The 26,048-nt window shown below is 44.1% G+C and overlaps 1 protein-coding gene across 1 annotated transcript; it reads right to left on the bottom strand.

Moving 5' to 3' along the window:
• Positions 1-3,780: 3,780 nt before the first annotated feature.
• Positions 3,781-24,739, bottom strand: LOC310876209 (kunitz-type protease inhibitor 1-like). The gene is made up of 12 exons (XM_083789665.1): positions 24,228-24,739; positions 20,900-21,029; positions 20,166-20,376; positions 15,787-15,965; positions 14,599-14,740; positions 9,868-10,038; positions 9,311-9,346; positions 7,400-7,531; positions 6,546-6,596; positions 5,308-5,478; positions 4,661-4,723; positions 3,781-4,454 (listed from the first exon to the last, which is right to left on the bottom strand). Exons 1-12 carry the CDS (start codon positions 24,317-24,319, stop codon positions 4,252-4,254), a joined length of 1,581 nt encoding a protein of 526 aa, XP_083645791.1. The 5' UTR covers positions 24,320-24,739; the 3' UTR covers positions 3,781-4,251.
• Between the last annotated feature and the right edge of the window lie 1,309 nt (positions 24,740-26,048).

Below are 26,048 nucleotides of genomic sequence, written 5' to 3'. Positions count from 1 at the left end.
GTGCGTGCGTCATCTGAAACCACCTCCAGTCACACTGTCAGTACTGAATAGTTTGGACAATAATAAAGTGTCCTCGGCTGTCAATGTTTGCGGTGTATATCCATTATTAAAACATTTGTCATAATTATTCTGTCACGACTCACGAGGAATACAAAAAAAAGACAAACTGAAACAATATTGTGTGGACAAGATAATATTCCATTGGCAATATTCTAATCTAAATGACGCTGGCTCCCTCCAGTGGCCACACGGTGGCTACTGCCGAAGTAAATGAGGGAATCTTATTATAAAATAGTTTTAAATACTTTAACCACTTAATAACTATTTTATACTTTGGCTATATATTCAAACATAGCATAATTATGTACAAACATGATGTGCTTGCAGATCTGCTATGTTTAAAATATATATATTGTTAGGATTGTTAGGGGAGTTGAACATAATTTACATCTCTATAAAGTTAAAGAATTTAAGTACTAGTTCAGCAGACTTAGCCTGCCTTACACATAGGGATAAATAACACATAGTCAGCGTCAGAAACCTCACACGTGCAGGTCACAGTCACACAAATAATTGTGTCCACACAAAAAACAACCCAACATGTCCAGACAGAAGTCTATAATCTGGACAGAAACCTGACACTACAGCCACAAAACCATGATGTAAACAAAACACCCAGCAACAGAGACTGCCGAGGTGTGATCTCACTCACACACACACACACACACACACACACACACACACACACACACACACACACACACACACACACACACACACACACACACACACGTTTAAACCTGCCTGGAAGAACCTGTTCAGCCTGATTTCTACCACACCGGAGGATAAAATGAAGCATCTCTACCCCAGTGGTTCCCAATCTTTTTCATAGCAATGACCCCCAAATTGACACTAATTAGCCCTGCAGACCCCCATTTGAAAAAGATATGCCAGGGACACAAGAGAAGACTTTTACATCTATAGCAGTGATTCTCAACCGGTTTAATTTCAAGGACCCCCAGTTTGATATGCATATTAGTCTACAGACCTACATTTTATGGCATTTCTATCTCTGGGACCCCCAATTTATATTTTAAAATCAATGTTAATTTAACTCTGAGAGTGTACAAATGTACACTCTCAGAGTTACAGACCCATAAAGCGGCTGTGGCTCAGGAGGTAGAGCAGGTCATCCAATGATCCCTGGGTCGGCAGTTAGAATCCCGGCTCCTCGTGTCCACATGTCGAAGTGTGGTTGGGCAAGACACTGAACCCTACATTGCCTCCAATGAGTCGGTCGGTGTGAGCCTTAGAGTATATACTCTAAGGTGTGAGCTCGCCACCATTGGTGTGTGAATGTGGGAAATGAGGACGCTGGCGTCGACTGTTCGCCGCTTCACCTATGTATGAATTAATGAACCATTGTAAAGCACTTTGAGCACTTGGAAAAGCTATATAAAAATGCAATTCATTATTCATTATTATAAAAAGGTCCATTTTGTTCCAAACTATCATTTAGCTGGGGACCCCCTGGAACTCCCTCAAGGACCCCTGGGGGTCCCCAGACTCCACTTTGGGAACCACTGCTCTACCCAATAGGAGTGATTCTAACGTTGCGAACCGTGGCTTCACTGGGTTGTAGTGGGACTGTTTGGTCAAAATGTTGCCACAGACATACAAAATGAGCGGACAATAATATTACTAGAAACATATAAAGTGGGAATTATAGTGCCCGACTCCCTGAATGTCCATAACAGGTCTGTAACTCTGTAGACACAACGGACCAAATAGACCCTGTGGGGGTGGTTCTTGCAAATCAAACGTTTGAAAAGCGATCAGAAGTTTAGATTCCGTTCTAAACTTAAGATTTTCTTTTGCTTTGGAAACTAACAAAAAAAAATGTTCATTTTATAAACGTAAGGGAAAGTATAACAAAAATATAAGTCATCTCATCTTTCTTCTATACGGCTTTATTGAAAACTTGCATTTAAAACAAATGACATTCTTCATAAGCTTTCCTGAATTAAACTCTTTTAGCTCCACCTTCATATATTTACAATAAGAACAGAAAAAAACATCCAAACATGACCACATAGAACAGTATTTGCATTTGGTTTTCCTCGAGTGAAGTTTGAATAAAACTGCATTCAAATACGACTGTGACCCTCCCTCGCCTCGTATAAACACTAAGATACATGAAAAGGACATTAACGACACGAATCTATCAAAAAGCCAAAGTAGAAATAGTTTTCCCCTGAGAATAGATGCCACACATACGTACGCCCGCGCACACACACACACACACACACACACACACACACACACACACACACACACACACACACACACACACACACACACACACACACACACACACACACACACACACACACACACACACACACACACACACACACACACACACACACAGTTAGGTTCATTAAAACTCCTGTGCAATTCAACGTCAATGAGTGACAACCTGCTTTCTGTCACTATTTAATGAAACTCAAGCATCCTGTGTTTTCAATTTCACCTCAAGAAGATTAGCACAATGTTAAAACACTGCGTTTACACGACATGAGAACAATTACTTTCTTTTAAAAGATCAAAAATTCTCACTCATTCTCACTGTTTTCAATAGAGGGTATATGCGCGTGACATCATCATCATACCCGGAAGTTATGCGGGACCGTCTACTCAGTAGACTCTACTGAGTGGCAAAGAACACTACTTTCTGGCCTCGACAGCCCCATATACATCCAAACAGAAAAGTCCTATCTGATTGCGTTACTCACTTTGCCACTCACATTATGCATGCGCATACCCTCCATTACAATGAACACAGCGTTAAAATACTGTGTATACATGACATGAAAACAACAATCACTTTTCTTTTAAAAAGCGAAACAATTCTCAACCTTTGCACATCACACAGTGCGTTTCACCAAGAGTGTCTCATACAGCTGTGGTTCGCAAACTTTTCAGGCCTTGACCACCCATACCCACCCCCCCACCCCCACCCCCACACACACACACGCACACACCTTGACAAGCACTTGGAACTGTTAAGAGTTGAGACATTACAATTAGTACCATTAATAAATATTGTAGAAAATAGCCGATCTGCAAGCTCACAACGCTTCGCAAGGCGATATGAGCCTGTAGATCGACTATTATCAAAGTTCTTAGCCTATATTTTTGGGCAATTTGGCCAATTCTTATAATATAGTTTTTTTATTTTTTACTACTTTCCATTTGTACAATATTTTCAAAACACCACACAGACTTAAAGTGATTTATGGAGAAAAATCTAAAACGTCACAAATGGAGTTAGGTGGTTTCCTCCCGACAGCAACGACATGTAGCACTGGCAGCCAAACATAAACACGACCCCGTTTTCTGCCCCGCGAAGGGAGGGGCTGGAAGGAGCGCCGCGGCTTGTGATTGGGTGAGACGGGCCGTCAGTCAGTGGGCTAAAGGAGCGCTCCAAACTGTGTCCATTGTAGGGGGACGACGGGGATTCACTATTCTCTGCCTATCGGGTCGCAACGCGAACGGCACCGAGAACATTTGTTGTTCTAAGGTTAATTTGTCTCTAGCCTCGGAAACCCAGACGTTTTTATTCACAGGGAGAAATAAAAAGTCTGAGGGGCTGAGTACACTTCAATTCGCCATAGTAGTGCAAACGTCGCTCGCTCTCTGCTGATTTCTGATCGTCTGCACCTTTGTTAAATTGACACACACACACACACACACACACACACACCTCCCTCCCCTCCCCAGCTCGTAGGTGAGCTTGTAGATCTGCTATTCCCCCCCCCCCCCCCCCCCAACAGCTAAACTTGAAATAATGGTTAATGTGGTTAAACGCTAAGGTGACACACATAGGTGTTCCAGGTCTCAACCCATTTAGACCTGAGGTTGATTCTACAAAATGTCTTCTAAATCCTAAAAGTTTTCTAAAAAAACCTATGTTTCTGTGTCAGTGTTGCTCAACAATTTCATGTCAAGGATCCCCAGAATTATCTGTATTTGGCCGCCGCACCCCCCATCTGAAAATATGTTGTTCCAGGGACCTCCCAGAAGCAAACGTTAAAAATGTTCGCTCTGAAAGAATATATATTCATCCTTGCGCCACATTTTCATGATTTTTCAAAAAAAGCAGACCTACAAGCTCGTAGCGCGGCACTCGGTTCAACAGCTAAAGTATAACATAATGCTTTGAAACACCAAAAGGGATTCCCGCCCGGCTTAAACCGGTTTGGTGGTGCTGGCGTAAACGGCAGTGCTGCTGTCGTCGCTGAAGGGAGCGTGGGGGACGCTGGTGGCCACGGGCTGATGGCGGTGGGAGGAGGAGGAGGAGCGCTCTCGCCTGGCCTTGATGAGGCAGTACGACAGTACGGCCACCAGCGCCAAGATGGCTACCGCCAGCACCACCGCCACCGCTATGGAGCCTGCATGAGGGGGGGAGGAAGAGAGAGAAATAGAGATAGGAAGAATCGTTGGCTGCAGTGTCCATGCTGACAGGAATGTTTTCATTTAGTTTTAGAAAACAAAATCGAAAAATCCAATCATATTTTTTGTCATCTTTGAAATGTCGACAGTTTATTCTGTCGATAAGTGAAATGGTGTTTTGCACTTTTAGTCTGGTGATTCTTACCAGATTCAGTCTCTTCTTCCTCTTCAAAGCGTTCAAACATGCCTCTGGCAAACACATGTTTCTCTGTAAGACATTTAAAAAAGGACTCGTCATTTATTATGAACACATGACAGTGTGCAAATGGAAATGTATGTACTGTACAAAAATGGTAGTACATTGTAATGGTAGTACAAGTGTAACCAAATGGACCCGTAACGGTCCATTTTGTTACTGTTGGAAATGCTCTCACCTCACCTTGAATATCGAAGAAAGAAATATCAATTTCAATAGAAGTTGCTCAATTAAATGATTAAATGATTAGATTAATTAAATGCTCAAATTTGAGGTCCGGGATGACGCACATTACGCATGTGACGTCATGAACGTCCGTCCACCTCTATGAAAAGTGCTGCAGTTCCACTTTTCTCCAGTAGGTAGCTTCAACGTTGGGATGGCTTTACTGGGGGCTTGGCCCTAACCCATTTTGGGTGGGAAACCCCTTTGGTGTTAGCATTATGTTATTCTTTAGCTATTGAAAAATAGCAGATCTACAAGCTCATAGCGCGCCACTGGCGCGCTACGAGCTTGTAGGTCTGCTATTTTTGTAGAAGACATTTTTTGAATCTGATCTCAGGTCAAAATGGGCTAACACACACACACACACACACCTGTGACTCCTTGGCAGGTGCTCATGCAGGTGTCCTCCTGCTCAAAGTTGTTGTCGTTGCCGTCACAGCCCCCGAAGGTGAAGCGGTGGCACTGCAGGTTCAGAGGGTCGTAGTACCAGCGGGTGTGGCTGGCGCGACACGCACCCGTCCTGGGAGGCTCCGTGCAGCGGGCTACCACAAACACACACACACACACACACACACACACACACACACACACACACACACACACACACATGCGCACGCACGCACCCACCCACGCACGCACGCACGCACACAAATGCAGTGTGAATATCGTCGACTACCCTTTTTTCACAGACTAAAACCAAATAAACAAAACTAAGCTATGATAACTAAGACTAACTAAATGGTAGCCAATGACAATTTTGTAACGACAACTAGACTAACATGTCAAATTCACCCGAGACCGGAATCACATCCTCCATAAATATGAGTCGATGCCGTCACCATACTGTAAGCTCAACACACATAAATTCTCCTTTTGTTGTACTATAAACTGTATTCTTTGTACTATATGAACTGTGTGTGTAAGTATGTAATGTAATGTATAACGCTGTCTCTTGGTGCCCAAGACAAATTTCTCCTCGGAGACAATAAAGGCTAATTGAATTGAATCGAATGTTAGGGAGGGGCTAGTGGAGAAGAGATCCAGCTGAATTACAAGACAAGTCATTTTTATGTTACAGATTTTTTTTGTCACATTCCTAAGCCAATGTCGGTTGTATAGGTCATCAAATTATTGCCCCCCCCCCCCCCCCATAAAATATGGATGCTGGGGTTCCCCTCTTAGAATATGGATGCTGGGGTCTATAATATGGATGCTGGGGTCTAGTGGGGTCTAGAATATGGATGCTGGGGTCTAGAATATGGATGCTGGGGTCTAGTGGGGTCTAGAATATGGATGCTGGGGTCTAGAATATGGATGCTGGGGTCTAGTGGGGTCTAGAATATGGATGCTGGGGTCTAGTGGGGTCTAGAATATGGATGCTGGGGTCTAGTGGGGTCTAGAATATGGATGCTGGGGTCTAGAATATGGATGCTGGGGTCTAGTGGGGTCTAGAATATGGATGCTGGGGTCTAGTGGGGTCTAGAATATGGATGCTGGGGTCTAGAATATGGATGCTGGGATGGATGCTGGGGTCTAGTGGGGTCGACAGACAGACAGACAGACAGACAGACAGACAGACAGACAGACAGACACACACAATAAAGCTCACCTCTCTTCTGATTGACATCGATTTCCAGGAGATGACTGAATGTCTGATTGACTGAAATCAACACAAATAGTGTATATCAGTTACTCTGTGTGTGTGTGTGTGTGTGTGTGTGTGTGTGTGTGTGTGCGTGCGAGATTGAGTGAATGTGTGTGTGACAAACCACACAAGAAGAAACTGAAATATGTGAAGAGAAGGTGTATTTTGTGTGTTTTTACCAAAGTAGAATCACTGAGATGTTCTTAATATTTTCTTTCTCAATATTTAATCTGTGTCCATCTGTGTAACTGTGCCTGCTTTAAAGGTATATTCAGTGATTTCACAAAAAAAACCTTAGGTTTCGTTTTTGGCTGTGGGACCCAGCCTTTCGTCCAATCAGGATAGAGTCAAAAATGAAACCTAAGGTTTTTTGACCCCCAGGGGTTAACTGGGGACAGGGAGGAACTCCTTATATGGCCAGCACACTCTATAGTAGGGAGGATTATCACAACAAAACAAAAAAATAAGTGATATTTGAGTGAAATCACTGAATATACCTTTAAAAACTAAATGTAAAGTCTCCAAAAATAGCCAATCTACGAGTTTGTAGATCTGTGATTTTGGCAATTCTTCTGAGCTTGTTTGAATCTCGCCCCTGACTACCCCACGAATAAACTAAAAGGTACAAAATGAAATGAAAACCCAAACTAATGAAACCCTTGAGCATGTTGTGTGCCGCCTTACCCCTATGCCTATGATGATGATTCTGAAAAAATACAACAGAAGGGATATAAGGAAACACACAAGATAGGGCTGTGTCACTGTGTGTGTGTGTGTGTGTGTGTGTGTGTGTGTGCACTTGTGCGTGCGTGCCTTACGCTTGTCGCAGTTCTTCTCGTCCGAGGCGTCGTCACACTGCGTGATGTCATCACACTCCTGACCTCTCTGCAGACAGCAGCCACTCCCACACACAAACTGACCCGGCTGGCACGCTGCGCCGCACGACTCACCTGCGCACGCACACACACACACACACACACACACACACACACACACAATTATCAGGACATTGATTGGTGTCAGATTGTATCATTTCAAAGCGTGTCATGCGACAGGATTCACTCTTTCCCAGATTGTTCTACACCCGATAGCCGTGGCTTTGAGGTCACAGGGGGTCAAGGCCTATTCATACTCCAGTCTTAGGTGTCACAGCCCCTGTAGTTGGCCTACTAGGGCCTGTGTGTATTACATTTCCTGTAGACCTATGCATTTGGCTTCCCACAGGTTCTGAGTTGCAGATCAGGTGCATTGGAGCACCTGGCCAGTGTTCCCAAGGTACACTATAAATGGCTGGGCGTTGGCCACGCTCAGTCTCTCTCTCCTTCCATGAGACAGCAGCATCTTTGCACCATTCAACACCCCACACTACACCCACCACACATCCACTCACTTACACTACTGATCTACTGATTAACACACTCCACCTTAGAACTGTAGTATTGTTTGTTTGTTTGTTTGATTCTTATTAGTTTGTTTATATTGTAAATAAATAATTGGTTTGTGCACTTTTAAACAGCCGTGTGTCTTCCTCCTTTGTTATGGCCCAAGAGCCAGGTCATAACATAGGTGATAAGCTGACCACCGACAAACTACAACATGAGGTCACTGAGCCGCGCTAAATCTACAACATGAGGTCACTGAGCCGCCGTGGTAAGAGACTCACCACTCACCCAAACACATCTCTGTTTTTGAGTGGTGCAACCACTCCTACATCCAGCAACGTCCGTGTACCTGTGTGTGTGTGTGTGTGTACCTGTATGTGTACCTGTATGTATGTATAAGTGAGCACGAGTATGTTACATATTTATACCAGTAGGGGGCACCAGAGATACAGAGAAGAAATTGGACATCCGTGTACCTGTTTGTGTGTGTGTGTGTGTGTGTGTGTGTGTGTACCTGTATGTATGTATAAGTGAGCACAAGTATGTTACATATTTATACCAGTAGGGGGCACCAGAGATACAAAGAAATTGGAACAATACAGAGAAGAAATTGGAACGATACAGAGAAGAAATTGGACGATACAAATTGGACTGATACAGAGAACCAATAGACGGGAGTTGCACCACTCGGTTCACACTGGTGTGATTTTTACTAAAACTACAACATGACGTCACTGAGCCGCGGTGGTAAGAGACTCACCGCTCACCCAAACATCTCTCTGTTTTTACTAAAACTACAACATGACGTCACTGAGCCACGGTGGTAAGAGACTCACCGCTCACCCAAACACATCTCTCTGTTTTTACAAAAACTACAACATGACGTCACTGAGCCACGGTGGTAAGAGACTCACCGCTCACCCAAACACATCTCTCTGTTTTTACAAAAACTACAACATGACGTCACTGAGCCGCGGTGGTAAGAGACTCACCGCTCACCCAAACATCTCTCTGTTTTTACTAAAACTACAACATGACGTCACTGAGCCACGGTGGTAAGAGACTCACCGCTCACCCAAACACATCTCTCTGTTTTTACAAAAACTACAACATGACGTCACTGAGCCGCGGTGGTAAGAGACTCACCGCTCACCCAAACACATCTCTCTGTTTTTACTAAAACTACAACATGTTTGGATGCTAACGGAAGTGCGTCCCACAGTTTTGGAGCCAGAAGGGAGAAGGTTGGGGTTATGTTTAACCACGCCCACTACGTAGAATGCTCCGGGAAAGAGGGAGTCCCATATATCCGACAGGAGGAAGTGACATCATCATTGTGGAGGTTACCTGTGTGTGGCAGAGCGCTGCGTGCCTCCGATGGAGCTGTGAGGAAAAACACACACTTTATTAAAACACACACACACACAGACACGTTCGTTCTTCTTTTTTATTATTCTTAATTTCTGAGTGGTGCAACCACTCCAAGGAACAGCTATGTCCCTATGTTTAGAGTACCAACAGGGGGCACTGTTGCACCACTCAATTATCTAATGTAATCCTGGGTTCTACTGAGAAACGGACGGACCTCATGCTTCCTTCTATGCATGAGGAGTCCAAGCCACTTCTTATCACCCGACAGCCTGGAAGTTTCCCCGGTTGGACGTAGCGGGGGAAGGAATACGTTATTCCAACCAGTTCCTTTCCCCTCCATCATGCGCCCCCGGCTGTAGTTTGTGTAAGACAAAAATCTACACAAATAATAGCTGAATATAGGAGGGGTTAGGGTTAGCGTCCCTCAAAAATAGCAGACCTACAAGCTCATATCTACAAGCTCATAGCTATGAGCTTGTAGATCTGCTATTTTTTCCAACAGCTAAAGCATAAAATAATGCGTCCTTATATACCTGGCAGCCCGTGGCACGCGGTGGAGCACTGCGTCTCCGTCAGGTAGTTGTTGAGGTTTCCTTTACAGCCTCCGTAGACGAAGCGCTCGCACCGCTCCGACGTCACGTTGTAGTGCCACCGCACGAAGGCCGCGCGACACGGACCAACCTGGACCGCCACTGTGCAGTGCACTGCAGAGAGAGAGAGAGGGAGAGAGAGGTCACTGTACTACCACGACGCACTGCACTGCAGAGAGAGAGAGAGGTCACTGTACTGCCACGACGCACTGCAGAGAGAGAGAGAGAGAGAGAGAGGTCACTGTACTGCCACGACGCACTGCACTGCAGAGAGAGAGAGAGGTCACTGTACTGCCACGACGCACTGCACTGCAGAGAGAGAGAGAGAGAGGTCACTGTACTGCCACGACACACTGCACTGCAGAGAAAGAGAGAGGTCACTGTACTGCCACGACACACTGCACTGCAGAGAGAGAGAGAGAGAGGTCACTGTACTGCCACACCGCACTGCACTGCAGAGAGAGAGAGAGAGAGAGAGAGAGAGAGGTCACTGTACAGCCACGACGCAATGCACTGCAGAGAGAGAGAGAGAGGGAGGGAGAGAGAGGTCACTGTACTGCCATGACGCAATGCACTGCAGAGAGAGAGAGAGAGAGAGAGAGAGGTCACTGTACCGCCACGACGCAGTGCACTGCAGAGAAAGAGAGAGGTCACTGTACCTCTGCTATGCAATGAATGCACTGCAGAGAGAGAGAGAGAGAGAGAGAGAGAGAGAGAGAGAGAGAGAGGTCACTGTACCGCCACGACGCAGTGAACTGCAGAGAGAGGTCACTGTACCGCCACGACGCAGAGCAGTGCAGAGAGAGAGGTCACTGTACCTCTGCTATGCAATGCACTGCAGAGAGAGAAAGAGAGAGAGAGGTCACTGTACCTCTGCTATGCAATGCACTGCAGAGAGAGAAAGAGAGAGGTCACTGTACCTCTGCTATGCAATGCACTGCAGAGAGAGAGAGAGGTCACTGTACCACCACGATGCAGTGCAGAGAGAGAGAGAGAGGTCACTGTACCTCTGCTATGCAATGCACTGCAGAGAGAGAAAGAGAGAGAGAGAGGTCACTGTACCTCTCCTCTGCTATGCAATGCACTGCAGAGAGAGACAGAGAGAGAGAGAAAGAGTGGTCACTGTGTACCACCACAACGCAGTGCAGAGAGAGAGAGAGAGGTCACTGTACCTCTGCTATGCAATGCACTGCAGAGAGAGACAGACGGGAGAGAGAGAGAGGGGGGGGAGTGATGTGGGATGGCGGGTCAAGAGGTCTTATGATCTAAAGATTTTTCACGATATTAAAAAAAAAGGAATTAAAGAAAAATTGCTGTTTTTTAAATTGTATATAATTTATCTTCCCCCTGATATTTTTTATTTAACTACATTGCAAAAGAAGTAGCATTACTTTTGACAGTGCAGAAACATAATTGCCTTCCTTGATAAGCATCAACGACCATCATCACCTGGGCACAGTCACAGACACACACAGCTCCCCTCTACAGTACTCTACTACTGAAAGTGACTCTCATTTCTCTCCAAAAGCACTTGAATATGATGGAATACAACTAAAGCTCACATTTCACATCACAACTAGCCCCCCTAAAAAAATGCAATGAATCGATTCATATCGTCGGGATTAATATCGATATACGATATATCGTTACATGCCTAATACTACAGTATGATCCCTACAGCCAGGCTGCACCTACACTACAGTATGATCCCAGCCTAGAGGAAGTGTTTATGGCCATGGTCATTAAATACCAACCACTCCTACATACCGTCTCAGAGCTGAGCTATAGGTGCAGACTATTTGTTGAGTGGTGCAACCACTCCATTAGCCTAGCAATGTGTGTCCCTGGCTGGGTCCCTGGCTGGGTCCCTGGGCCCATGGCTGGGTCCCTGGGTCCCTGGCTGGGTCCCTGGGTCCCTGGATCCCTGGCTGGGTCCCTGGGTCCCTGGCTGGGTCCCTGGGTCCCTGGCTGGGTCCCTGGCTGGGTCCCTGGGTCCCTGGCTGGGTCCCTGGCTGGGTCCCTGGCTGGGTCCCTGGGCCCATGGCTGGGTCCCTGGCTGGGTCCCTGGCTGGGTCCCTGGCTGGGTCCCTGGGCCCATGGCTGGGTCCCTGGTTGGGTCCGTCCGAACATGGACATAGAGTTTTCTTCTCTACAAGCTCACAACGTGTTGCCGTGCAAGTACAGTACAACAAAGAAAAGTACAGTACAGTACAATAGAGAGAGAGAGAGTGTGTGTGTGTGTGTGTGTGTGTGTGTGTGTGTGTGTGTCTGGCTGAGAGGGGCAGAGAGAGAGAGAGAGACAGACAGAGGGGGGGGGATCGTGTCCAACCTGTCCGACTGAGTCAGATCAGAGGGTGTGGCCACCAGTGGGGTGTGGTCACAACGAAACTGCTGTGTGTGTGTGTGTGTGTGTGTGTGTGTGTGTGTGTGTGTGTGTGTGTGTGTGTGTGTGTGTGTGTGTGTGTGTGTGTGCGCATGCTCAGTCTCAATCCACCCCTGGGAATTAATCAAGTATTTCCATTCCATGCATGTCTGTCTGTCTGTCTGTCTGACTGACTGATAGCACTCATTAAAATGTTTAGTTTTGGCAATATACTCACATGAATGGCATTATGTAAGCTATGTGACTGCATTCCTGCTGCACTAGTGTGTGTGTGTTATGTAATAACTGTGTAACTTTGTAACTGTACGTGGGTGTACTTCTGGCTAAGTGTTGAGGTGTCCTTGAGCAAGTCTCTGAACCCGTCACTGCTGTGTGTGTGTGTGTGTGAGTGTGTGTGCATATGTATGTGTGTGTGTGTGTGTGTGTGTGTGTGTGTGTGTGTGTGTGTGTGTGTGTGTGTGTGTGTGTGTGTGTGTGTGTGTGTGTGTGTGTGTGTGTGTGTGTGTGTGTGTGTGTGTGTGTGTGTGCGCGCGCGCGCGTGTGTGTGCGCGTGTGTGTGTGTGTGTGTGCGGGGCACAAACAGCCACTCTACACAGCTACCAGCTACTGAACTCGGTAGAATCTGCACCTGGCTCGCTGATAACAAACTATCCTTACACCTGGGAAAAACTTAATCCATTCTCTTCGGATGAAATAGTAATCTCAGCAAGGCAGATGGCTTCTTGGTTAGAGTGGGTGACAATATTATCACACGAAAAGATGAAATTACCTACCTAGGTTCCATCCTGGAGGCCAATCTTTCCGGTGATAAAATGGCCACCAACGTAATCAAAAAAGTCAATCAAAGAACAAGATTCCTTTACAGGATCTCCTCACTGGTCAACAAAAACACCTTGAAGACCTTAACAGGAGCCCTCGTACAAGGTTTCTTTGACTATGCATGCACCTCTTGGTACCACAGCACCTCAAAGGCCCTTAAAACAAGGCTCCAGACCTCCCAAAACAAACTGGTCAGGCTCCTACTTGGCCTCACCCCCCTCACCCCTGCCCACTTTGACAGGCTGGGATGGCTTAGGGTCAACGACAGAGTACAGCATCTTGCAATGGGTTTGGTCCACAAGATTCGATACACCACCAAGATACCCATGTACCTGTCTAAATACTTCCTTAATGTAAACGAAGTCCACACCCACAACACCAGAGGGAGTAACAAACCATGTACAACCCAGATTCGGCACAAACAAGGGACTAAATTATCTTCGCTCCTATGCCACCAAAATGTGGAACGCCCTACCAACAGTCATTAAGACATGTGAATCCCATGACTCCTTCAAAACCGCTCTCAAAGGGCACCTACGTACGGCTGCAATTCGAAACTGGCCCCCGTAAAATCTGTTTCGCTGTTGATTTGGTTATTTCATTAGACTACACTTCCCGTGAGTACTGAACGTTGGGACTGCTTAGGGCTGGGGGACTACATTTCCCATGATTATTCCTTAGAGTATATATTTCTAGAGAAGGCACCCGGAGGAAACCCTGAGGCGAAATGGACATAGTGGCCGGATTTGGTAGTGCAGCTCGAGCCAGCGCTGCTCCGTTGACTATCATTGCGCACGTTCATGTGATTGGGGCCATGACACGTGAACGAATGTTTCATACGTGAACGCGCACAAACGGCACAATGATAGTCAACGGCAGCGCGTTCATGTGTTTGTAACCAATCAATCCCAGAATGCACTCTGTTCCTACCAGGAAGGAGGAGTGAATCCGCCTCATGCGCTTTTGAGCAACTTAATGCAAGTGGATGGGAGGAGAACTCGGGTGTCTTCTCTATAGATATATAACTCTATGGATTATTCACATTGGGACTGTATTTCATTAGACTACATTTCCCATGAGTACTCACAGTGGGACTGTGTTTCATTAGACTATTTTTTTTTCTTTCCTATGAGTACTCACAGTGGGCCTGCTCAGGGCCGAGGACTACATTTCCCATGAGTACTCACAGTGGGACTGTGTTTCATTACACTAGTTTTTTTTCCCTATGAGTACTCACAGTGGGCCTGCTCAGGGCTGTCGACTACATTTCCCATGAGTACTCACAGTGGGCCTGCTCAGGGCTGACGACTACATTTCCCATGAGTACTCACAGTGGGCCTGCTCAGGGCTGACGACTACATTTCCCATGAGTACTCACAGTGGGCCTGCTCAGGGCTGTCGACTACATTTCCCATGAGTACTCACAGTGGGCCTGCTCAGGGCTGAGGACAACATTTCCCATGAGTACTCACGTTGGGACTGCTTGGGGCTGAGCACTGTGACGGTGACGGTGGCGGTGTCAGACAGCTGGTGAGAGTCAGTGACCGTCAGCTGGAAGACGTAGCGTCCAGGAGGCAGGTTGGACACGCGGAGCTGGTCCGGCAGCTCTGTTTTCTGAAGGAAAAAAGACAAAAACAAAACAAGTTTACATTATTATTATTATTATCTAGAGCTGAGACTTTATTTTGATTCATTAACCCATTTAGACCGAAGTTTGATTTTACAAGTGTCATGACAGTTTTCTGAAAAACCTAGAATAAAATCTGGTGTCCCAGGGACCTGCAGAGCGTGTTAAGAGAGGCAGGGGCTGAAATCCCGTAAAGAGGGCACTTTTGGACAAAAATTGCAGATCTACAAGCTCACAACACGTCGCGCTGCGACACGTTGAGAGCTTGTAGATCAGCTATTTCCGGGGCGCAACCCAGCACTCTTTAGCTAGTGGAGATGCAGGTGTAACGACGTGGAAAGCAATTCTCCTGAATGCTGCCTTCCCGGGCATGGCATGGAAAGGAGAGAGGAGTGGCGTTTTGCATTTTGTTCACCATGTAGTAAATGCTGCATTCGTGGTCTAGAGAGGGCAGTTGTTTTACAGACGGTTAAAAGGGCAGGGGTCGAAGACCCCTTTGATGTCTACTGTATGTGTGCACGTCCCTGTGGTGTCAGGTAAATGGTGTATATAGTGTACTGTATACTGTACCAGTGTTGTTTTCGTCGACTAAAACTAAGACGAAAAATGTTCGTCGACTACCGAAGCTATGATGACTAAAACTAAGACTAAATATACTGACAATTTCGTCAACAAATAAAAACTAGACTAAAATACTAAGAAGGGACTAGTGGACAAGAGATCCAGTATAAGTCATTTTACACTTGGTTGCATGCTGAAAATAGCCGATCTACAAGCTCACAATGCGTCGATATTTTCAGCAAGTGTAAAATCAGTCATTACGACGGCATCAAGGCCCCGCCAAAACACATTTTGTTCGACTAAATCAACAGTAGATTTAGTCGACTAAAATCTTATGACATTTAGTCGACTAAAACTAGACACTAAAACATTCCTGGGTGACTAAAATGTGACTCAAACTAAATTAAAACTACTCAAGAGACTATGACTAAAACTAAAATCATAATTTGCTGCCAAAAACAACACTATATACCTCCATGATCACAGAGGAGTCCTCCCCCTCCAACAGGCTCCAGTGGTAGCTGCTGATGCTCCCGTCGCCCACGGCGTGGCTCTCAATGCCGTTCAGAATCACCTGACCGCCGCCAGCAGCCCCGCCGGGCTGGACCACCCTGTCGCGCCCCGCGTTGGCCCTAGGGGGCGCCTTGTCACCTGCAGACGAGGAGAAGAACACCTTTTTTTTAAATTTTTGATCAAAGTTTTTTTATTAATGTTCACACGAAAATATTATACAACATTTTTCGAACATTTTTTTCCCTCCCCTCCCCCCAGAGTTCCCGCTTTGAAAGAGCCACAACCCCGGTATCTTGCACCATATGAAATAAAAGGCACATACAAATATACATAGACATAATAGAAGACTAATAAAAGTATGCAAACAAATAATAATAATAATAATAAATAATATGTATAAAAAATAAAAAAATAAAATAAAGACAATAATAATAATAAAACTAAAACTAAATTACAGTAGGGTCAGTATAATAAGTTAAGGATTGTTGATGTCAGCCACGTTCATCCTCTCAATGTGTGTCAAAAAAGGTTGCCAAATGGTGTAATGAAGAACACCTTTTGATCAGGCATGATGCAGCGCATCTTTGGAAATGGACTTTGTGTGTTTTTCCTACTAATGAATGAGGGAGTCAATATAGCCGCTTGCTCAGGCTCTATAGAGCGTCGCAGTCCCGCCCCCTCGAGAGACCCGGAAAATAAATCCCTGTTCGTTTTCCTCACTTTTCAGAAAGTATTTATTTAAAAACGTTTGCGCCGCGGACAAAGCCAACTCTTGTCGTGACAAATCATGACAACAAACACAATTTTTTGGGCTGAACAAATCATTTGAAAGAAGAAGAAAACGGCAGGTTACAACACTTTCTTTGTTGTTTTTCTTCTTTGTAATTTTTTTTCAAATGTTGTCCAAAATGTTTGTCATGATTTGTCACGACAAGAGTTGGCTTTGTACGACACTTATAAGGTCTTTAAATAAATACGTTTTGAAATGTCTATGGGAAAAATGCATTGGGAACTATTTCCTGGGCCTGGCGTCATCATGAAAGGGGGCGCGACTGCAACGCTCTATATGTGCCACGCCATGTGCAGATGCAGCAAACAACTCCATTCATTCATTTATTATTATTATTCTTCTGTTCACAGCACACCAGTGTTGTTTTTGTCAGAGGGTAGCCTATGCACAGGGTATACACAGTGAATGGCAAATCGGGGGACAAAATTAGACAAAGTGAGTTTAATGTTGTTTATCGTCATTTAATGCAATCAAATACAACTTTTCTGTTCGGATGCATGGGCTGTCAAGGACAGGAAGTAGTTTTTTGACACTCAGTAGGTGTCCCTGCGTAACTTCCGGGATTGATGATGATGTCACACGCATACCCTCTATGCCTAAAAATGACAAAAAATGTTCGTCTACGTTTTCATTGACGAAAACTGAATAAAAACTAAATGAAAACTAAGCCATGATGACTAAAACTAAGGCTAAATATACTGACAATTTCGTCAACAAATAAAAACTATAGACTAAAATGTTAGGAAGGGACTAGTGGACAAGTCATTTCACACTTGGTTGCATGCTGAAAATAGCAGATCTACAAGCTAACAACGCATGGCAGCACAACGTGTTGTGAGCTTGCAGATCTGCTATTTCAGCACGTGTGAAAAAACAGTCATTACGACGGCATCAAGGCCCACCAAAATGCATTTTAGACGACTAAAATCTTATGATATTTAGTCGACTGAAACTAGACTAATACTAAAACATTCCAGGTGACTAAAATGTGACTAAAACTAAGTTTCATTCTAAAGACTATGACTAAACTAATATAGAAATGTGCTGCCAAAAACACTGGTTCACATTCACACGGGTAGATGCAAACATACAGTCTTTCTGTAGCTCCGTTTTGGAACCTCAATATCTACGCTTTACGCTCCACAAACCGTGGATTAAACCCTTTTTGCAGAATCGTTTCCAAAAAGTAAAAGGTATCCGAACCAAGATGCAGTTGATAAACGTAACGCCGGCACGTACAATCTTAAGTCTGGGCTAAAACAACCGCTTACAAAGCAGTTGTTTGTCAGCCTAGTACCATGTTTTCCCAATGCAATCTTACGGAAGCATGTACTGTGCATGCAAACGGGGGTTGACTGGACTACTTTTTTTATTTAAGCCCCGATTTAAGCAGTTGTTTCACTCCTGACTTAAAATTGTACGTGCCGGCGTTAAGTTTATCAACTGCGTCTCGCTTCTGATACCTTAACTTTTTTTGGAAACGATACTGCAGACCTACTGTTTGTAGGTCTGCTATTTAAATATATGGCTCAAGTCTTTGAATGTATATTCTTTCAGAGCGAACGTTTTTAACTCAAATCTTTGCTTCTGAGAGGTTCCTGGAACAACATATTTTACAGATGGGTGGTCGGCGGCCAATTACATATAGTTCTTTGGGTCCTTGACATGAAATATTGAGCACCTGCACTGATATAGTTTCGACGTCAGGCAAAAATTGGTTAATCCACTGTTTGTGGACGGCCTCGACCCAGCTATAGACTCCATTTCGACCTGTGCAGGGATATCACGGGACGGAACCTCATCTCGGAGCTAAAGCTTAATTAGCAGCGTAGATATAGAGGTTCCAAGCGGAGCTACCCATTCTTTTTCAATGGACGGCAGACGCATAGAGATACAAAGATACATCCGGCGCTTTGTTGTTTTCGTCCACTAATACTATGATGGGAAATGTTCGTCGACTACCTTTTTTCACTGACAAAAATTACATAAAAACTAAAGAAAAACTAAGCCATGATGACTAAATATACTGACAATTTCATCAACAAATAGAAACTAGACTAAAATGCTAGGAAGGGACTATAGTGGACAAGAGATCCAGTATAAGTCATTTTAATTTTACACTTTGTTGCATTCTGAAAATCTACAAGCTCAACGCGTAGTGAGCTTGTAGATCTGCTATTTTCAGCAAGTATAAAAATAGTCATTGCGACGACATCAACGCCCACCAAACTACTTTTTAGTCGACTTAAATCTGATGATATTTAGTCCACTAAAACTAGACTAACACTCAAACATTACGACTGACTACAATGTGACTGAAACTAAATGAAAACTATTGAAGAGACTATGAGTAAAACTAAAATAAAAATGTACTGCCCAAAAACAACACTGCGGTTTGTAGCTGCAGAAAAAGATACAAAGCTACAAATTGAAGCTGAGCTGGGTTCAATTTCCAGATGCAAAAGCTACATGCAGGGATTGTTGCTGTTTTGTCTCAATCTCCCCCACGGGTCGCCGCGCCTCCAACACACGTCACTGTACGGACCAGTGTTGATTTCGTTGACTAATACCAAGATGAAAACTGTTCGTCGACTACCTTTTTTCACTGACGAAAACTAAATAGAAACTAAAACTAAGCTACGATGACAAAAAACTAAGACTAAATATAGGCCTACTGACAATTTCGTCAACAAATAATAACTAGACTGAAATGTTAGGAAGGGACTAGTGGACAAGAGATCCAGTATACGTCCTTTTACAATGTGAATCGTGTGAACGTAACATTTTAGGCTACATTCATTTTCCAAAGTAGAGAAAATAGCCGATCTACAAGCTCAACACGTCACCTCATAGCATGTTGCGATTCTTGTACATTTGCCCCCCAGAAATCCCCCGTGGTAAATAAGCTTAACATTAAGCAATTAATTAAGCAATTAATTAAGCATTAACAAGTGTTATTATATTGAAATTGGACAATATGGCACTTATATAGAGCGTCGCAGTCCAGTACCCTGCGAAGGCACCGGAAGACAATTCCCCATACATTTTTCCCATAGACGTTTCAAAACATATTCATTTAAAGACCTGTAAGCTTCGGACAAAGCCAACAGCCGACAACAAAATCATGACAATAAACACATTTTTGGGAGCCGAACAAATCATTAGAAAGCAGAAAAAGGGGAGGGTACAACACTTTTTTAAGAGTTTTTCTTCTTCCAAATTTTTTGTTCGCCCCCAAAAGATGTGTTTATTGTCATGATTTGTTGGCTTTGTCCGAGGCTATAAGTTCTTTAAATAAATACTTTTTATTTAGATTTGACTTAAAAACATTTGATCTGAAAGAATATAATTATATTCAAAGACTTGCGGCACATTTTTAAGATAAAAAAATATATATAGCATATCTACAAGCTCATAGCGCGGCACTCAGTGCCACGCTACGAGCTTGTAGATCTACTATATTTCAATAGCTAAACTATAACATAATCATTTAAAAACACCAAAAGGGAATCAACACTGATTCACACACGCACCCCGTCGATCCTTACCAGACAGTCCCTCGGGGGGTCCCTTCAGATACTTCTCGTAGACGGGCTCCAGGATGTAGCTGACGAATCCCGCCTTGTTGACGAAGCGACAGGCGTACCTCTGCTGGTGTGCGCAGCTGAACAGAAAGCAGGTGTAACTGGAGGTGGTCTCGCTGCCCTGCAGCGTGTGGTTGGTGGTCTCCACGAGGGCCAGGTCGCACCGCGGGGCCTCCTACCATGGCAGCAGGGTCGTTTTGGACAGACATTTTTGGGATTTAGTTTCAGTCATAGTCTTTTCAATAGATTTTCATTTGCATTTTAGTCACATTTTACTATAGTCACCCGAGATGTTTTAGTGTTAAGTCTAGTTTTGGATCGTCTGAATATCATAAGATTTGAGTGGACTAAATCTAAGATTCGTTTAGTTGACTAAAATGTATTTTGGCGTTGCCTTGATGGCTTCGTAGTGGCTGAATCTACAAGCCAATCTACAAGCTCACAACGCGTCACGCTGCGACACGTTGTGAGCTTGTAGCTATTTTCAGCACGCAACCAAGCATAAAATGACTAATCCCTCCCAACATTTAGTATAGTTTTTATTCGTTGACAAAATTGTCAATATATTTAGTCTTATATAGTCATAATAATAGCTTAGTTTTTGATTTAGCTTTCATTTAGTTTTCCTCTGTGAAAAAAGGTATCGTCGACGAACATTTTTCGTCATGGTTTTTAGTCGACGAAATCAACAACTATACCTGGCAGCAGGCGCTCACACACTCCTGGACCCCGCGGACCGGCGGCGAGGACAGGTACGAGGCTCCGGAACGCACCGCGTCCTCCGTGTCCAGAACAAAGTTCTGCTGGGCCTCCTTGAAGCCTCCGGACCTATATAGGGCACGTCACCTTTAGGACATTGTACCTCACCCATTTCGACCTGAGGACGATTCTACAAAAATGTCTTCTAAATCCTGACAGTCTTCTTGAAAACCCCATGTTTCTATGTCAGTCGTTCTCAAACATTCTCATGACAAGGACCCCCCGAATTGTATTTGGCCTTCGCACCCCCATCTGAAAATATGTTGTTCCAGAAGCAAAGATTTGAGTGAAAAACGTTTGCTCTGAAAGAATATATATTCAAAGATTTGCACTACATGTTCACGATTTAAAAAAAAATCACACCCGTGTGAACTGAGTGTTGCAACTCCCCTCTCTCTCTCTCCCCCCTCGGCACGGCACTCGGTGCCGCGCTATGAGCTTGTAGATCTGCTATTTTTCAATAGCTAAAGTATAATGCTTAAAACACCAAAGGGGGTTCCTGCCCAAAATGGGCTAAGGGACGACTTCACCACTTTTCAACCCATCTTCCTATAATGAGTCCATTGATTGTATTATTTACAGTTTGCTGAATTACAGTACATTTCAAGCACAATTCACTACAGAACTGTCAACTGTGAGTGGACGACCCAATAAAGCATTACACTTGTTTACAAGAGGGTCCACCTTGTTCAATTCATCATAACATTTAGTGACGTACAAATATACACTTAGCCAAAAACAGGAAATCATAGAGGGGGTAATAAGGAAAAAAACAAACAAACATAAACAGTCAGGGGCAGAGAAGAAATGTTTTTATAATCGCCATGGGGGCCCGCCCGGCCGCCTAAGCAGAGTACAGTACTGTATGCATGCATACCCATACCTGGCAGGTGCCCAAGCAAGCACCCAGATTAGCATTTCAATGCCTGATCTGCATGTGTACAAGTCAAGGGACAGGCAACGCAGTCCACCCCCCACCACCCCCCGTCCCGGGCAGTGAGGAAAAAAGAGGTGTTAAGGTGCCAGACTTGGATGGTTAGAGCGGCGCGATTACATACAAAGTCAATGCAAGACGAGAATTGCGCGAACGATCGTGGTGCGACCTGGTGCGGTACAAACAGGACGAAACGAGGCAAATATATATATATATATATATATATATATATATATATATATATATATATATATATATATATATATATTCAGGTCCAATTCCTCATGGGGGCCGAGATCCCTGGTCCAATTCCTCATGGGGGCCCTGGCCCCCACAGACTCTACCTCACTGGTCACGGAGGCCAGTTTCGAATTGCAGCCGTCCGTAGGTGCCCTTTGAGAGCGGTTTTGAAGGAGTCAAGGGATTTGCATGTCTTAATGACTGTTGGTAGGGCGTTACACATTTTGGTGGCATAGGAGCAAAATTAATTTAGTCCCTTGTTTGTGCCGAATCTGGGTTGCACATGGTTTGTTTGTGTCTTGTTTTTTGGGGGGTTTTTTTCTGCCTAACAATGATGTCACTGGAAGATGGGTTTTTGAACGGCCCACAGCCCTATGAGACAGTATAAACAATAGTGTTATTTTATCCTGAACATTAGTGAGGACCAAATCCCGCCATTCTCGGTGCGGGAGGCGGTACAATGGGAAGTGAATAAGGAAGTCAAGGAAGGAAGGAAGGGAGAATTTCAGAGCAGCCAAAACGGTCAAACTAAATTTCTCTCACGTTTCCGTTGTCTCCTATAGCCGATTTATGCTTCTTTTGAAACATCTCACCACCACCAAAAGGCCGCAGCACGGCAATAATGGAATAAATAAATGCATAGGGACCCTACGTAAAGTGACATCCAAATTTCAGAAACGCTTTACGGAGGGTGCCGAGAGGGGCTACAGAATGGGTAGCCCTGCGAGTCAGAACCCAATGGTAGTAAAGTTTCTGACATTTTTAAGTATTTTTTATCTGTGTTTGACCGATTTGGTAGCTTTGATTCCTCTCTTCATTCCTTGTTTATTGACATCCCATTGTACCGCCTCCAGCTGTGGGGTTGGCTAGCTGTGCGTCCCTACGTTCCTGCCTCTGATCTGCTCTGTTATAGCTAGCCACTAGCTAACCAGATAGGCGGTACAATGGGATGTCAATAAACATAAACTTAACGGCTTCTGCGGCACAGGAAAATTCTCAGGGGTTTCCGTTGTATCCTATATAGCTCTCAGAATCAGAATCACTCAAACGATCAGAATCACTCAAACGCCGCAGAGACGACATTTCCGACAGTATTTATGTCTGCGTTCTATCATTTGCATAAGAAAACAAACTTCCGAACAGGGACCCCATGGGTCGGCACGATAGAATGAGCTGACCCAGGGGGTCCCGAGAGGGGCTACAGAATGGGTAGCCTACAGGAAAGTAGCCTACAGGTCAATACATAGCCGCAATTTGCAACTCTAGATTTTTTTACAATGGGCTGAATCTAGAGTTGCAACACCCTCCATCCACTTCCTATTAATCTTTTTTGGTTTGTGATCTGCTTGTCTTAAATGACGTTAAACTCACCAACATTGCAGCTGCAGTCCAAGCTTGAATTATCCTTTTTCAATCTGCCGAGCTTGTTTTTCATAGAAATCCCCCGTAGACATGTTATGAGCTACTTTCTGTCCAAAATATAAGAGTGACATTCCGAGCTGCCATTTTGTGTTTTTTCAACGTGCCGTAAAACAAGACGTGAGGGGGAACGCTTGTTTAATAGAATCTTACCTGCGCAGGTAAGACACCCAAAGAAGAGGCCGACGCAGTGCGACGCCCCATCACACACAGCCTTCTATTAAACAAGCGCTCCCCCTCACGTCTTGTTTTACGGCATGTTGAAAAAATACAAAATGGCAGCTCGGAATATCACTCTTGGAATATTTTGGACAGAAAGTAGCTCATAACATGTCTACGGGGGATTTTTATGAAAAACAAGCTCGGCAGATTGAAAGAGGATAATTCAAGCTTGGACTGCAGCTGCAATGTTGGTGAGTTTAACGTAATTTAAGACAAACAGATCACAAACCAAAAAAGATGAATAGGAAGTGGATGGAGGGTGTTGCAACTCTAGATTCAGCCCATTGTAAAAAAATCTAGAGTTGCGGCTAGTCAATACAAAATCTGCTAAAAAGAGGATAAAACCAGAAAAAGCACATAAGCCTTTGTTTTCATATTGGGTCCTCCATTTTCAATTAATCAAAATAGAACATTTTAAAGATATTATTAATTATACACTTTAACAGACCTACCCGGACCCAGAAGAACACTGCTGTCCTTTTACGCGCAGAGCGCACAGCGCGCACGCCAACAACAGCAGCACGCGCACAGATCCGAACATCATCCTTGGTAAACACTGGAAACCCGAACGTATATATCCCGAGTGGTCTTTCTTTTTACGCGTCGATTGATGAATTAAACAAAATAATAATAATAAATAAATAAAACAAGAACTGCAATAAAGAAGACGAAAATGAAAAATGTGCGTTTAAAAAATAAAAATAAGTCCTTTTCAGCAGTCCAGTGCTGGCCGACAAGGCAAGTGGACGTCTCGTGTTAACTCCGTTTATAAGAATAAGAATAACCTCTCCAACAAAACTGTCTGAATTCCAATAAAATGTAAAACATTAAAAAACGGAGCTTTATTTCTCTGAGAAAGAGAAATGGTGTTTCGTTTTGCTTCCTTGACAAACTAAAGGTGGAGCGTCTGGTGTGTTTATGGGACGCATGTCGTCTGTCTACTCTGCAGGGCAGGCGTGTCTCTCTCGGTGATATACCTCCTCGTACTACGGTGGAAAACACCTGGTTTATAAGCTCACAGCGCGTCGCGGAGGCGACGCGCTGTGAGCTTGTAGATCAGGTGTTTTCTTTTTTTTACCTCGCTCTTTTTCCTCCGGAATCAGGTGTGTCTCCCAGCCACAGTCTCTCTCAGAGGCGCGCGCGCGCGCGCCCCATGCGCGTGCCGTGCGTGTCGATGAGGAAGTTCACAACGTCTAAACGCACGCTCCCTATTGGTCGGCACAGACATGCACGTCAGTCGTCAGCTGACGTCAGTGAGGCGTGAGAATTTGAGAATTTAGGGTTGGGTGCCACTCATGTAGGCCTATGTCTCTTTCGGTGAGGTTGTGCTATAATTAAATAAAATAAATATGAAAAATGTTTGTTCTTTCTTTCTTTCTTTCTTTCTTTCTTTCTTTCTTTCTTTCTTTCTTTCTCAGTTGAGTTGGACTACAACATGGATAAACGCATGGCCAAGGCAGTAGCAGATCAATGTCTCCATCTAGTGGCGAAGTGGCTACAGTTCAAAAGCAGCTCTGTTGAAGTGTCGGACTGGATTTGCCTACTGCTTTGATTAAGGTCCAGGTTTAATGTTTGATGGAGCTTTTTAAATATCGTGGTTAAAGCAGCATTGTAGGCAGTATTGCTTTTAGTCATTCATTTTATTCCTGTTTTATTATTCAGAAATATCAATGTCAAGACAATTTCAAACATAGATGGTGAGGGGTGTGTTAATAGTTTTTAGATTAAGGTTGGTGAGGGGTTCTAAATCAACATATCCATGTTAACTGGCAAGATGAACCAGTTTTCATTCTCTTCAGAGGAACTAAACGAGAATGTATTTGCTGGGCTAAAGCCATGAGTTTGGCGGTGTACGAGTGTACTTAAGTACACATTTGAGCTTAAGTTACTTTACTGGAGTGTTTCCAAATGTCAATACTTTTATTTCTAGCTCCACTAGATTGCAGTTAAAATCTATCTCCTCCCGCGATCTTTGATGAAAATGCACGGACATTTTAGTTAATATAGAATCACAATTATTGTAAGCATGTGTTATAATTTGGCTATTAGACTTTGAAAGAGACAGACTTTAGCTATTTGAAAACAGCTGTTCTACAAGGTCACAACAGGTCAAGTTACACTGTGAGCTTGTAGATCAGCGGAAAAGAGACATCATTTATTTTGGGTTCTCTTTTCAGATGTGGGTCTGCGGCCAAATGCAATCAGTGTGACAATCTTGCAAATCTTTAGGTCTACTCAGGGGATCATGATTGGTGGAAGGCCCCTCTCTATCC

Source organism: Protomyctophum parallelum, assembly GCF_964188405.1.
Source record: "Protomyctophum parallelum genome assembly, chromosome: 19".
Lineage (NCBI taxonomy): Eukaryota > Metazoa > Chordata > Actinopteri > Myctophiformes > Myctophidae > Protomyctophum > Protomyctophum parallelum.
This window is presented reverse-complemented; position numbering and strand designations above follow the sequence as displayed.

Bases quoted from the DNA above. Each gene is read 5' to 3' on its own strand.
- LOC310876209 (XM_083789665.1), bottom strand. From the start codon at position 24,319: ATGATGTTCGGATCTGTGCGCGTGCTGCTGTTGTTGGCGTGCGCGCTG. The intron at 9,347-9,867 runs GTATATAAGGAC...TTTTCCTCACAG, and splicing joins CGCGTGCCACGGGCTGCCAG to CTCCATCGGAGGCACGCAGC. The intron at 5,479-6,545 runs GTGAGCTTTATT...TGTTTGTGGTAG, and splicing joins CGATGTCAATCAGAAGAGAG to CCCGCTGCACGGAGCCTCCC.